We start from the raw sequence: 15,448 nt of genomic DNA, 5'->3' as shown, positions 1-15,448 counted from the left end.
AACTAAATGTCAAATGGTTGAGAAGGAACTGGGTGGTAATAAACCAGTGGAAAATCCTATTCCAAAGTCCTTGTGAATGGAAAAGAGATTGGTTACTCAAGGGACAAGCAGTTATTTGAGAAAAGAATGACAAACATATGCGGGCCAAAAGATTATTTTCTTGTAAGGCATTCAGTTTACTCAACTTATTCCTAGTTACAGTTAGATGTCAGATAATATGGACCTTGGAGTACTCGTGGCTATTCATTTTCAAATTATATACCACAAACATACAAATCAATTTTCATTTTCTTAAATACATTTAACTATCCCTAACCTAACTCCAAATGTATTTCTAAAATACTATCCTATCCTAAGAAAAATTATAGTTGCTTCCTAAATGTCAGGCTTTGTGTTAAACACTTTATCTGTATTATATCATTTAATCCATTAACTTTATCAGGCAAGTTTTTTATTATGTCCATTTTACATAGGAGAAAACTAAGACATAGAGAAGTAAAATACTGGCCTAAGATTTTAAAAATAGTAAGTGGCAGGGGGAGGGAGTTTGGGATTTACATATACACAGTACTTTATATAAAATAGATAATCAACAAGGACCTACTGTATAGCACAGGGAACTATACTCAATATTTTATAATAACCTACAAGGGAATTGGGCCTTCCCAATGGCTCAGCAGACAAATAATCCACCTGCAATGCAGGAGACGTGGATTTGATCACTGGGTCAGGAAGATCTCCTGGAGGAGGGCATGGCAATCCACTCCAGCATTCTTGCTGGAAAAATCCCATCAACAGAGGAGCCTGGAGGGCTATGGTCCATGGGGTCACAAAGAGTCAGACATGACTAAAGCAATTAAGCATGGCACATAAGGGAAAAGAATCTGAAAAAGAGTATGTGTGTGTGTGTGTGTATCTGAATCACTGTGCTATACACCTGAAATTAACACAACACTGTAAATCAACACACAAGTATATTTCAATTAAAGAAAAAAAAACCTGGGGACTTCCTTGGCAGTCCAGCAGTTAAGACTCCTGACTCCCACTGGAGGGGGCACAGGTTCTATCCCTGGTTGGGGAACTAAGATCCCACGTGCTGCATTGAGCAGGCAAAAACTAAAAAATAAATAAATAAAAAGTGGCAAAGGTCATCTTCTTAACATGCTCTAAGAAGTCTTTCAACAATGTATACAACAAGCAACTGTTTCATATAGCAAACTCTATTCCAAGGGAGACCACCAAATCATTCATTAACTTAAATGGCTTGGTTCACTCACTTTTTTACAACCCTCAGGAATAATGCTTCTCCTGCCATCCTTTTGAATATGTTTCAAGTTCTTGTAAGCACGTCATGGATTATGAAGGTGGAAGCTTTGCACAGTTCTTTCAATAAACTCATGCCTGCACATGTTGACTCAAGGAAAACTATACAAGGAAGTACTGACACCACTTCAACCCGTGGGCTGTGTTCAATTAGAAAGCATGCAAGGCTCAGGCTCATCTGCTTGGGAAAGCAGACTAGTTAGTTGTGCAATAACAAGAGCATGCGCAACGTGTCTCATCGTGACAACCCTGCATTTTAGACGGCTTTAGTGCTTACTCTAAGTTTTGGCCGCTTCTTATCTGATTTTCATATTTAAAAAAGACACGAATAGTGATTTAACTGTGAAACCAAAATTTTCTCTGAATTTTCTTCCCCGTTTCTGGATCAATTTTAATGAAAAATATCCAGAGATTGCAGGATCAGCTGTTAATAAAAATCTATCATGTACAATTTTTTATCTGAATGAATCAAGATTTTCTGGAAGATAGTATACAGAAATAAACTGCTAGGTTGCTGCAAGGCTATAGCTACCCTTTGGGAAAATTTGTTATCCATAAAAACAGTCTGATTTTTCTAATTGGTTGCGGTTAGATAGTGGAGTTTCTCTCCAATATACAAAAGTTTTAAAGCTATTGCTCTAAACCAGTTAGTTCTATTACTTGAAACAAATGGATATTCATGGTCACAGAACTGTGATAGATAGGAGTGTGGATGATCAGCACTAATTCCAGTGAAGGACAATTCAAGCACAGGCCCCTGTGAGAGGGGGTGGAGAAAGGTTTTGTAAAACGAAGTCCACAGCAATGACTTTTCCACATTCGGCGGCCCTTGTAGAATTCATGGCAATATATATTACGTTAATCAGCACTTAAACTTCAGTCTTACCTCTTTGCCACTAGGATCCAAGAGAAATCGTTTTTTGACCAGAGATTACAATGAACCCTGGGATTACTCTCAGGAATGAGCAAAGCAAACAACACAGCACTTTGCAAACAAAATATTTAACAACATACATGGATGAAATGCAAAGTGATTTCCCCCTGTGTTGAAAAATAGTTTCTCCAGGAGGGAGAAATGCGATTCCATTCCTCAAGTAACTAGCTAGCTCTTTCAGCTAGTTAACCTAAGTGTAACATTGCTACAGTCAGATAAGAATTCATTGCTACATCTCAGACAATAATTCATTTTTTAAAGTATCAAAATACTCTTCTGAGTTTTAATTAAGTGATCGCTATTTAGGGCTTTATTTCTATATAGTATTCTGAAACAAAAGAGCCATGCTGAGATTCCCAGTGTATTTAGGGCTTTATTTCTATATAATATTCTGAAACAAAAGAGCCATGCTTAGATTCCCAGTGTAATTGTCTTTACCCTGACAGTTGTGTAAGCCTCTGTTTGCTCAATTTTTTTGCATCTTGTTAGCATTAGCCTATTATAATAACTAACTTTTAACTGAGTATTTATTATCTGCTAGGTAGTTTACATACATTATCCTTAATGATCACAGCAATGTAAATATCTCCATCTTACAGATGGGAAAACTGAGACTCAGTAAAGTTAAAACTGAGACTCTGACCAAGGACACAAAGCTATTATGTGGTAAATTCAGAATTTGATTCCCATTCTTGACTACAATGTCTGTGCTTTTCCTAGTACATCATACTCTCTCTCCACAAAGTATAAGATGTATGCAGAGTGCCTGGAACATAGTAGGAACGCAAAAAAATTAATTCTATTGTGCCCTAAAACTATCAGATAAATATAAGCTTATATCCTTAAACAGAAGTAGGATGAAAGCAGTCTACACCAGAACTCTCTAATTAAAGAGTACTTTTCAATTCCAAATCATCCGTGCAAACGAATCTCATTTGGAGGAGGCAAAGTCAAAACCTTGCATGTAAGTAGCCAATTGAAATGGAAGGACTTTAAAATTTATGAGTCCTTATTCTTCCTTTCTATCAGCCTTTAAAAAGTCTTTTCATTCTAATCAATGAAGTATCAACCAAAAGAGATGGAGCTGCTGCTATCTTACCTCTATAAAATCTAAGACTCGACAGCATTTTAGAGCTGGAAGGGAGTTTATTTGGTTCCTTTTTGTCTCTGCACAATCTACAACTTGGCCTCCCCCTCCTACCTCTGTGCTATTTATCATTTGACTGAGTAACCTGTACAAGGTCACAAAGCTGGTAGAGGCACAGAAGGGACTAAAATGAGCTCAAATCTCCTGAGTTTCCAGTTCAGTGCCCTTTCCATTAAACCACCCAGCCACTCTCTCTACAAGTGCTCTCTAGGCAGGGCCAGACACACTGTTTTAGGAAAAACACAAAACCTCCAGTAGCTAAACAAGCAGATTCATCTCTCCAGTGACTCCTAAAAGGATAATCACTTCATCCTCCTGGCAAACCTGTGGGAGTGGTTCATTCTTAGTTCTTTTCCATTTGATTGAGGAGGGAACCCAGGCTAGACTTCAAATAAGTTGCTCAAGGTCACAGGACTAGCAAGCAATGGAGGGAGAATTTAACCAACATCTGACTTGAGGCCCAGCTCTCAACAACTATGATATACTGCTAGTATGTGTCTCTGCCTTTTTATCCCCCCACATTTTTTCTTTGTCTTTTGGGGCCTAGGATCACTATGTACACATGGTATGAATACCTAAACATAAATAGGGAGAAGGTTTCTGGAAGGATAACTGAAAAGGGAAAAAGAGTAACCCACTTCATCTGCACAAACGTAAGATCTACCTGGATTACATTTTCCAAAGTCTAGGTCCTTGCTAGCCTCGTGCATAAACCTCTCCCTTTTAAGTAACACTAATGGCACCTGTTTTGTCACTCAATAAGCTAAATCAGATTTTTTTTTTCCCAGAGGCCAAGGAAAGCAGTGATGCCAACAGTCACTTGGGACCTGAGACCCAGGGGCAGAGAAGGATCCGAGGGCTGAACATAGTTTCCAACAAAACTGGAATGAGGTTAACAGGGCACAGTAACACAATCTTGTACCTGATTCGAGGAAACACGCAGAGAAAACAGGGAGAGCGGAGGGAAAAAAATCTGCGGCGGGCCTGAGGCTGTGAATCAGGACAAGATTGAGGAAGGGATTTTCCAGATGGGCTTCTCGGTTAGGCTGCCTCCCAGTCATATCAAACCCAGTGCCCACCACCAATGCCCACCCCATGCAAGCACCCTCACAAACAGCAGGAAAAGACGACGCAAAGAACCCCAACAGCTCTCGAATTGCCAGCCTCTGCAATCCGTTGGTTTTTACCCTTTTCCACCAGAGGCAAATTCTGAAGGATTTTCCCGCCCAACCCCCCATGCAGGGTGAAGCTCGGGGAAGAGAGGACCCTGCCTCACTCGATGGGGACAGAAAGGACACTCCTTCGGAGCAAGGGGATAGGGGAGGAATATCTTCAGAGAAATATGGGAAAAACGGCCTCGGCAGGGGTTTGATGGGGCGCAATCGGATAGCTGCACTCACCCGGGTGAGACATGGGGATGACCTCATTGCGGGTCCCCGGGAAGTTAAAGATGACGGCTCCAGACGCCCCTCTCTCGTAAGCCAGATGGATCTTGTCTGCGAAGGTGCAACCCCCACCGCGCTGGATGAGGGCCAACCAAGACACTTGCACGCTGCTGCCCCAGTCCCCCGGGACCGTGGGCACCGTGAAATTCGTGTGCGGGTTACAGGCATTGAGCGCCCCCGGCCCGTCGGGCGGTACCAGGACCCCAGCCACGGGCTCGAGCGGCGAATCCTGGCCGTACACGCCCTCCTCGCTCAGCTCCCACACGGTGCGGTTCACTCCGGTGTGCGGAACCCGCCAGGACACGTTGAGGTACGCGGTCCACACGGCTTCGGCTCCCCTGGAGCCGGGGGTTTGCGGACTCAGAACCAGCAGGAAGCACCAGGCCAGCAATCGGGAAAAGCCACAACCACCGCGGCAGAAGACCCCGACCCCTGGCAGCTGCCCCATGATATGCGCGCTCTGAGGTTCCCTAGGGCCCCTGGCACGCGCCTTCCCGACTCTCGGCGGGACCCCGGCCTGGGCCAGGTGCGCGCCAGGTAGTGAGAGGACGGGACGAGACTGGCGCGCGCGGCGGGCTGGGTCAGAGCCGGCGGGCACGTAGCGTCGCCGGAGATGTTGCCGCAGAGGAAGCCCTTTGTGGCTCCACTCCTCTCCGCGACTGCCGGGGCCGCGTAGGGCTCCGGGGTTTTAGCGCGAAGCTCCGCCCCGCCGACTGGGGGTAGAGGTGGCTGGGAGGGAGGAAAGGACACTGCGGGACCGCCTCTTAAAAGGGTAGCAGGAGGGGAAGGCTTTAGACTAGGATCGGAAGCTGTGTGGTCAGGTGTGTCGAGTAGTTGTATGAAAAATGGACAGGTGAGGAACTGTGGAATCAGCGCGAACAGAAACGCTCGCTGGTAGGATTCGAGTCCATTTTGAACTGCAAGAATGTATTTTTTTCCCTCGTAACGTTTGCCCACAAGGCTGTTCAGGCTGAAGGTGCCAGAATGCGAAAAGTACTTCTAAAAAGCCCAGATCTGAAGGGTCTGAGTTGCAGTCCAGAGAATTTGGGTAGGTGGGTGGTACCTAGACAGGCTATTTACTAATTCTCTAAGGGGGGAGGGGCAGGAAGAACCCATTATCTTTTTTTTATTTTTCCTTTCCTGCTCTAAACAAGCATCATACCTGTGTATTTTCTTTTACCCTTACCTCATCCTAAATCTACTGCATTAGATGCCCCTTCTAAAGCTAATCTTAGCTCTCAAAAAAAGAATGACTGTTTTCATACTCCTCGAAACTAAGCCTCTTCCATCTTCCGCAAACCAGATTTACCCAACCGGATATGTCTCCGCCAACTCATGACCTTAACTTAATCTTTCTCCATTGCCCACTAACAAAAATGAGCCTGATTCACCTTGACAATTCGCTCATGGCACTTTGGCGTTAAGAGTTCTCCTTATTTTAAGTATACAATTTTCATTTACCCTGTTAGTTGTTAATTTAGTATGTGCTCAATAAATAAGCATGTATTAAACTGAATTAATACTTCTGGTGTCTGACACATGAATAATCTTCAACCTTGGCGAAATTACTTCTCCGTGCCTCAGTTTCCTCATCATCTATAAAATGGGGTGATAATAGTACCTACCTCATAGACTTGTCCAGATGATCAAATGAGTTCATACATATAAAGCCCTTAGAACAGTGCTAGCAGAGTATAGGGCTTCCCTTGTAGCTCAGCTGGTAAAGAATCTGCGGATTCATTTTGATGTTTGGCAAAACTAATACAATATTGTAAAGTTTAAAAATAAAATTAAAAAAAGAAAAAAAAAAAAGAATCTGCCTGCAATGTGGGAGACCTGGGTTGGATCTCTGGGTTGGGAAGATCCCCTGGAGAAGGGAAAGGCTACCCACTCCAGTATTCTGGCCTGGAGAGTGCCATGTACTGTATAGTCCATGGGGTCGCAAAGAGTCAGATAGGACTGAGAGGCTTTCACTTCACTAGCAGAATATAAAAATTATATCTGTTAAATACTATTATTATTAAACAGTCAGGGACCCAATACTTTTTAAAGAATATCAAGGTTGTTACTTTGAGGTAATAATCAGAGAAAGTAATGTTCAGAATGTTTAGTTTTAACAATTTTTTCAGTTCAAATAAATATAATTTACTTTATCCAGCCCAACATTTGTTAGGTTCCTAATCAATCATTTCACACCTATGGCCCAACGTTTACTTAATCAATATTATTCGCAAAGATTAAGCATGGGACAATTCTGCACTTGATACCCTTATGGTTTGAGAGAAACCTAGAGGAAAATTAATACTGTAACTAAACAGCACCTAGAATCCAAATAAATGGGCAATTTTGTGAACCATGAACTGTAGGTGTTGAAAGAGACTTTAGAGGTCAAGGGAAGTATATGGGACCAATAGCATGGCACCCCCAACTACTGATTACGTTACTCTCTTAGATAAAGATTACCTAGAGTAAAATAAAAGGATAGCATCTGCCATGTAAAGAGATGGTGTGATTCCAGAAATTGTCTGAAATTGCTGGTAAAGAGCACTCAACATTCAATCAAAATTACTTGCGTGACAAACAACTATATGGTACTTTGAGGAAACAATGTGTTCAAAAGAAAAGAAATCTTTTATAAGGTGTTTACAATAATGAAGTTTGGAGAGACATTTATTAATATTCATTCTGTCTTAAATATTTATTGCAATCTCCTATATGTCAATCATGGGCTAAGCTTTGGGATAAAAAAAATAAGACATTAACTCTGCTCTCAGAAAGCTCATAAATTATTTTTGATCAGACAAACAAGCAAACTGATCATTGTACTATGTATAGAGTGCTGGATGTAGATAGTGTAAGAGATATGCTAGAGTTAGGTGTAGGGCAGTAGTGGGTGTTAGAGAAGAGGAACTAGCTCAGACTGGGAAGTTAAGAAAAAGCTTCCCAGAGGAGGTTACAATTGTGCTGATTTTGAAAGTGTCAGCCTTTCTAGACAGAGAACAATACAAGAAAAGGCATTGATGCATGAAACTGAAAATGTTGAGAAACAACAAGTACTACAGACTCTATAAACACCAAGTGTTTGGAACCCGGAGTACAAAAGATAAAGTTATAGAGGTTCAAAGGGGTCAGTTCTTGAGAGTCCTTTGTGTAAAGTTAAGGAGTTTGAACTTGATCCAAAAGCAAGGAGTAATATAATCAGGGTTTAAGCAGGGAGTAATAAAATCAGATCTGAATTTTAGTGATCATTATGGCTTCTCTGTGAATAAAAATTTGGAGGAGACAAGAGTCTCCTGCAGGGAATCCTCTGTCTGCAGGGAACCCAGTGCTCTCCAGGTGAGAAATGAAGGTGGCCCAGACTAAATAGGTAGTGGACATAAAGAGAAATGGACAGATTATAGTGTATTTTGGAGATAGAATCAATAAGACTTGTTTGGAGGATGAATGAGAGGGACTCATTCATGAATGAGAGTTAGGGACTGCTCTGAGGTTTTTGACTTGGAAGACTGAATGTCATTTAATTAGGAGGAGGGTTTTAAATATGTAGAGTTGGTAGGAAGAGAAATTATTTCAGTTTAGACATGTTGAATTCAAGGTACCCGTGATGTAACTAGGTAGAACTGTCCAGCTGGCAGTTGAATTTTCTGATTACTGAATGCCTACTAAGCACAAGACACTTGAGAGGTACAAGTATACAGGGACAAATGAAACAGTCCCTGCCCTCAAGGTGTTCATAGTTTAGTAAGAAAGTCAAAGTGTTAGTCAGTTGCATCCGACTCTTTGTGACCCCATGGACTATAACCTAACAGGATCCTCTGTCCATGGGATTCTCCAGGCAAGAATACTGGAGTGGGTTGCCATTTCCTTCTCCAGGGGATCTTCCCTACCCAGGGATTGAAGCCAGGTCTCCCACATTGCAGGTAGATTCTTTACCATGTGAGCCATGAAGAGAGGCAAGCAAATAACAGCATAGTGTAATACATGTTATCATTGGGAAGAGTATAGGATGCAACATGGGCATGGCTGTCTTTACGAACAAATAGAGTTAAGGAAAAAGTAAATAAGGATATTCAGACATAGGCAATAGGTAATAAATAGCAGGGAACATTCGGGAACTCCTATTCAATAGTTAGGTATGTCTGGGGAGCAAAGGGGGAGCCAGGAGGAGCGGAGCAGGTCAAGTGGGTTGTGCCAGAGCATGAAGAGTTCAGCAATCTATGTTAAACAGTGTAGGCTCAATGCACATGTGTGCACACAGAGACATAAAGTAAATATGGCAAAATGACAACAATTGTTGAATCTAGATGGTGGGTATATAGATGCTTGCTATAATATTTTTTCAACTTTTCTCTATATTTTAAACTTTTTGTAATGATGAGTTTAGATTGTAAATTTATATTGAAGTGGATCAAATGAATGATATTACCAGACCTAGGCTTACATATATCATCCAAATTGTATGAGGGTAAAACAGACTTGGTATTGAAGCCAACACCCTCACCCTAGACCATTCTAGCCCAGTGGTGGAGATGGAGGTATCAGACTATCATAGCTTGATGACATAAACTGTTAAAATCATCCTATGAACTCCCCTTGCTATGAGTCCACCCTCACCAAGCAACCTTCTTATTATCATTTAGCTCCTCATGTAAATATGCCTACAGGGCGATAATGCACTGATTAGAAAACACTAGTATCTGTTCCTCTTGGAAATTATGCTTATCATTAGAAATTAATCAGTTGGCATTGACTTGTATATGGGTCTCCTGTGAATTTGGTTAAGCATGAGTCAGTCCCCAGGAGGCCAGGCTCTGGTTATACTACTAATCAAATTGCAAAGCTTATGAAGCTAAGGACCAGACTGTGGATCCTGACTGCATTAGAGTGCTCCCATTTTATGGAGCCTTGACTGGGTAACTCTCTGGCTTTCCCTAACCAAATCCCTCTGTCTCACTATGATTTCCCTTCAAACTGCAACAGAGCCTTTGCTACTAAGAGTGAGATCTGTTGATCGGGAGTATCAGTATCGTCAGTGAGCTCCTGAGAAGTGAAGACTCTAAGGTTCCACCCAGACTTGCTGAATCAGAATCTGCATTTAAACAAAATTCCCAGGTTATTTGTAGTCTACTCTGGGGTAGACTAGAGTATTCCTGACAGGTAGCCAGCACCCAGCCTCTGCTTGAACACGCCCAGTGTCAGAGCTTACTACCTCCCGGAGCACTGCATCCTGAATAGTACTACGCTTTTCTTGTTGGAAAGTTCCTAGAGATGTACTGTGATTTTGCTTCAGTCTTTCCTCTTCCTCCCATCCAATTCTTCCTACCCTAGCTCCCCAGAGTTCCCATGCTGTTCCCCAGCTGTATTATCAGCACTCCACCAGGATCTTTGCTATGAGCAGTTTCCCTGTACCAGACTTCACCTTTTCCTGGTTCTCAAACTGAGTTTACCAGTTCTAGATGTATTCCTTCCGGGTTCCCAAGGCTAATAAGAGCTATTGTTCATTGAGCATTTACTATGCTCTTTACATGCATTATCTCATTAAATTCTCACAACCCTCCATATTATCCTTATTTTCATTTTTTTTTTTTTGCTGCACCTTTGGCATGTGGGATCTTAGTTCCCCCACCAGGGATGGAACCCAACTCCTTGCGTTGGAAGGCAGAGTTTTAACCACTGGACCACCAGGGAAGTCTGCTATTATCCTTATTTTCAGAAAAAAAAAAAAAAAAACTGTTTCAGAGAAGATTGAGTTCAGTTCAGTTCAGTCGCTCAGTCGTGTCCGACATTTTGTGACCCCATGAACTATAGCACACCAGGCCTCCCTGTCCATCACCAACTCCCGGAGTTCACTCAAACTCACGTCCATCGAGTCAGTGATGCCATCCAGCCATCTCATCCTCTGTTGTCCCCTTCTCCTCCTGCTCCTAATCCCTCCCAGCATCAGAGTCTTTTCCAATGAGTCAACTCTTCACATGAGGTGGCCAAAGTACTGCAGTATTAATGACTCCCTGGCTTAAAGCTCAACATTCAGAAAACGAAGATCATGGCATCTGGTCCCATCACTTCATGGGAAATAGATGGGGAAACAGTGGAAACAGTGTCAGACTTTATTTTTCTGGGCTCCAAAATCACTGCAGATGGTGATTGCAGCCATGAAATTAAAAGACGCTTACTCCTTGGAAGGAAAGTTATGACCAACCTAGACAGCGTATTCAAAAGCAGAGACATTACTTTGCCAACAAAGATTCGTCTAGTCGAGGCTATGGTTTTTCCTGTGGTCATGTATGGATATGAGAGTTGGACTGTGAAGAAGGCTGAGCGCCGAAGAATTGATGCTTTTGAAGTGTGGTGTTGGAGAAGACTCTTGAGAGTCCCTTAGACTGCAAGGAGATCCAACCAGTCCATTCTGAAGGAGATCAACCCTGGGATTTCTTTGGAAGGAATGATGCTAAAGCTGAAACTCCAGTACTTTGGCCACCTCATGCGAAGAGTTGACTCGTTGGAAAAGACTCTGATGCTGGGAGGGATTGGGGGCAAGAGGAGAAGGGGACGACAGAGGATGAGATGGCTGGATGGCATCACTGACTCGATGGATGTGAGTTTGAGTGAACTCCGGGAGTTGGTGATGGACAGGGAGGCCTGGCGTGCTGAGATTCATGGGGTCGCAAAGAGTCGGACATGACTGAGCGACTGATCTGATCTGATCTGAAACTCATATAGCTAGTAATAGAGTCAGGATTTCAATGTACTTCTGACTAAGTATTAATAGCCAATAATGACCCAGTATCTTTCCTCTCGAGAGTGGTATTTGCATTCTAACATTGCCTTACACCCAAGAAGGAAAGTTCATATGAAAAGTTTCTTGCATGCATTTCAGTCACTGTGACCAGTGACAGAGATATATTTCGGCCAGGAGTCTTTTTCAACTCCTCAAATCCTACCACAAAGGCTAGCCTTGCCAAATATGTATATCAGCAACACTGAACTGAAAGCCACCCTGAGCAGTGCACTATCTAATGATGAACTGGTAAACAGAGCAGCATACTGCAGAAGCAACAGCAGGGCACCACAGCAGCTGATTAAGTTTCCGGTCACACGGAGTTTCTGTGGTGGCGCAGAGATGGACAAGAGTGTTCAGCCTTTAATATATCTCCAGGAAATGAGACACCACATCTTACCATTAAATAAGTGGCAAAGTACCATCTTAGACAACTGGTGACCTGGCATCAAATCCATGCTGTAGCTAAACAACTCGACAATATAGGTGCAGAGAATGTATGGCAACACATTTCCACTTGAGGCAGTTGCCCTTCGGATAGCAAGAAGAAGATGGCAGTGCAGAGAGAGCAAACAGCCAAATGAAACAGAACCCTAAACCCCAAACGTGGTGCTGTGGCATACAAATTATGTCCCATGACTTGCAAGTGCAGGTAAACCTCATTCAGCTCAAGTGGGTTTACAACCATTAGAAAACAATGGATATTTTTTTAAACAAAGATTTCATGCACTCAAAGAAAAGACAGAATTTCAGAGAGGGGCTTTACAATAGGTAGGTGTGCTATATCTGAATCTAAGAACAGTCTTCTCATGCCTGTAACAGTAATAGCTACCATTGAGAACCTGCCAGGAGCCAGACACGTTATACCCATGTGTTAAGTGTTATATGCTACATCTTACCAGAGGAGAAATGTGTGCTCAGGTTAAGTAACTTGCTGAGGTCACCCATTAGGGAATAACCTAATGATCGAATTGGAATTTGACTCCGTGTCTTAGAACAAAACTACACTCTTCTTGTACAACTTTTCATTCCATAACATTCCATAAACTACCTCCCAAAGTAGGAGTAGGGAGGAAACATATTTATTGAGAACTTACTATGTGCCAAACACTTTACATGTATTAATTATATCATTTGATTCTTACAACAAGTAATAAAATCCTGTTATTTTCAGATGAGAAAAATGAGGCTCAGAAAAGTGAAGTTTCTTGCTGAAGGTCACACAGCTAATAAGTGGCAGAGTTGGAATCCACATGGGAGTTATATTTGACTCCAAATTCTATGCCATTTTCACTTTGCTGTACTTCTTCTCCACATACTTAGTGAGGGTATTACTACAAGGGGGAAAGATTTGTTGTTTTTCAGTCAGATCCAGTAACACATTGAACCTACTAAGAACCCCTTCACCAGAGTGCACTGATTTCTTGCTGAGCAGCCCTAAGAATCCTAGATAACAGAGATAATGAAAGTCCATTTAGTCAAGTGCTTCATCATCCTTTATAAATGTCTACATTGAGTTGTACACACTGGCCCCCATGCTTGTGTGGAGAGGAGTGCTTGAACACGCGTTATGTGTGGAAAGGGTGTTTTCTGATCACTGATGCAAAATAGTACAGAAAGGAATCATACTGATAAGGACAGTGAAGAAAATTGGAAGTGAATTGTGACAAGTTGACTGCTATGGGGAAGGGGAATCAAGTTAGCTATCTTGAGTTTGGGGGGCATGATTGTGGGGATCACAGATTGCTAAAAAGGGATATGAGTAGGAAGAGCCCAAGGCATGGGGTCAGCAATGGTTCCAAGGGGAAAGTTGGGCAAGGGACGTGCTTGAAGGGAATGATGGATGTGAGTGATTTTTACCCTCACCTGCAGTATCAGGACAACGTTATTGGGTTGGCCAAAAAATTTGTTGGGTTTTTCCATAAAATCTTACAGAAAAACCTCAAAGAAATTTTTGTGCAACCAAATATTTGGGAAATTAATCTGTTCTCATGCAATCTTTTCTCTCTCTCTAACTCTCTCTTTTTAGGTTTCTAGTAAGATGACTTTCAAAGAATTAAATCTGTGAACACAAGAGATTTCTGTATATTAAAAGAAAGAAAAACAACTGCTTGGGGAAAATGTTTTTAATGAATCGTGCCCTACAGATAGGAGAAGGCGATGGCACCCCACTCCAGTACTCTTACCTAGCAAATCCCATGGATGGAGGAGCCTGGTGGGCTGCAGTCCATGGGGTCGCAAAGAGTCGGACATGACTGACTGACTTCACTTTCACTTTTCACTTTCATGCATTGGAGAAGGAAATGGCAACCCACTCCAGTGTTCTTGCCTGGAGAATCCCAGGGACGGGGGAGCCTGGTGGGCTGCGGTCTATGGGGGTCACACGGAGTCGGACATGACTGAAGTGACTTAGCAGCAGCAGCAGCCCTACAGATATGGCCACATATATGAGGTTTATTTCCAATCTGTTTGCACTACTCAGTAGACTAGATCCTGTTGTTATTTTTAACTTTGTTGTGGACTGGTTATGTGACACCGAGGAAGTTTCTGTTTCTTCTTTCTCAGCTACAAAATAGAGATAATAATAATGAAAAAATTGTGTAGATATATTCTGAACCACTTAGTGTTCCTTCAGATTAAAGCCTACCAGATCAGCTAGTGTAGCTAAAATAAATTATCTAAGATTTTGCCACTTCTAGGACAAATGACAGAATTGCTGGAGAAGGGAGTGGGCCTGGCAGGCATGGAGAAGATCAGTTTACTAAATTAGGGAGGGGTTAAGTTCTTCAAAATGTACATGGGCAGTATTTTTTTTAACCTACAGACAGAAAGGGATTCCTTTTCAATAAGAGCCTGATTTGGTAATTCCTAGTAAAACTGAAGCTTCTGAAAAGCAGTTTAAGAATAAATATAGTGTAGTGCATAATCACAATCACCTGTGAGGCCAAGGTTTCCTGTTTAGAAACTAAAGTGTGGGCAAAGGTGGCCTTTGTATTTCAAGGGGCAAAGTCAAAAATTCACAGCTGCCAACAATATGCATTAGGATTAGCTGCTGCTGGCCAGAGCTCAAAATCGATCAAAAACTGGGAGTAAACAAGCATCTGGCAATAATGATCAGGTACTAACACACAGTTGAGACAAATGAAATTAGCTGGTCTCCCACTCATGATTCACACAGTAATTAAGTTCAGTCACACCATAATTAGATAACTGTCATGGTTGTGTTGGTCACAGGAAACAGGCAAGAGACAAGCACGTCTTCAACAAAAGGGTATTTTATGACTACAAAACTTACTTTGGTTTGGTTTTATCACAAATTATGCCATATAAAGTATAAGAACTTTAATGATGTAAAGTACTAACAGAACCATCACAAGGAAAAAATGCTCAGATCCATTGAACCACAGCACATCCAGGAATCCATAAAATAAATTCTCCCTTAGCTATCAATCTTCTAGTTAGCAGAGGGTGGATAACACTCGTTTCTAAGCTGTGTCTGTGTAACTCTGGGGGCAGATAGGACCAGTATCCTTCATGTTCTTTAGAGCAAAGTAGTTTGGATGCAAAGACCAATGACTGCTTAATATTCTGGATGTTGTCAGCTCTGATGCCACAGAAAGCCTTTTAGCAGAGGCAATGAAGTAGCTTAGCAATGTTTAGTTTTTGTGTAGTGGGGGGAAAAAGAGAGGGAGCAAGTAGACATTGAAAGCCTGAACTCCTATTTGTTTGAAGAGGTTCATCAAGTTTATTTTAATAATCCCACCAGTTCATTAAATATCTTAGTTTTGCTGAGGTGGAGATGGTTGAGATGTTTGTTTACA

The 15,448-nt window shown here is 41.9% G+C and overlaps 1 protein-coding gene across 4 annotated transcripts in view; it reads right to left on the bottom strand.

Moving 5' to 3' along the window:
* Window positions 1-15,448, bottom strand: part of RNF128 (ring finger protein 128) — a 100,487-nt gene that overhangs the window by 59,493 nt on the left and 25,546 nt on the right. For 3 of the 4 annotated variants that reach the window (XM_005895546.2, XM_070365778.1, XM_070365779.1), the window contains exon 1: window positions 4,805-5,524. The exons of the other annotated variant lie outside the window; for it this stretch is intronic. In XM_005895546.2, coding sequence (XP_005895608.1) covers window positions 4,805-5,297 — 493 coding nt within the window. In that variant the 5' untranslated portion in view covers window positions 5,298-5,524. Of the gene's footprint in view, window positions 1-4,804; window positions 5,525-15,448 lie in introns of those variants that run through there. 4 annotated transcript variants of the gene reach the window in all.

This window comes from Bos mutus, chromosome X (assembly GCF_027580195.1).
Source record: "Bos mutus isolate GX-2022 chromosome X, NWIPB_WYAK_1.1, whole genome shotgun sequence".
In the NCBI taxonomy this organism is placed as follows: domain Eukaryota; kingdom Metazoa; phylum Chordata; class Mammalia; order Artiodactyla; family Bovidae; genus Bos; species Bos mutus.
The sequence above is the reverse complement of the archived record's forward strand: the minus strand, read 5'-3'. Positions and strand labels throughout refer to the sequence as shown.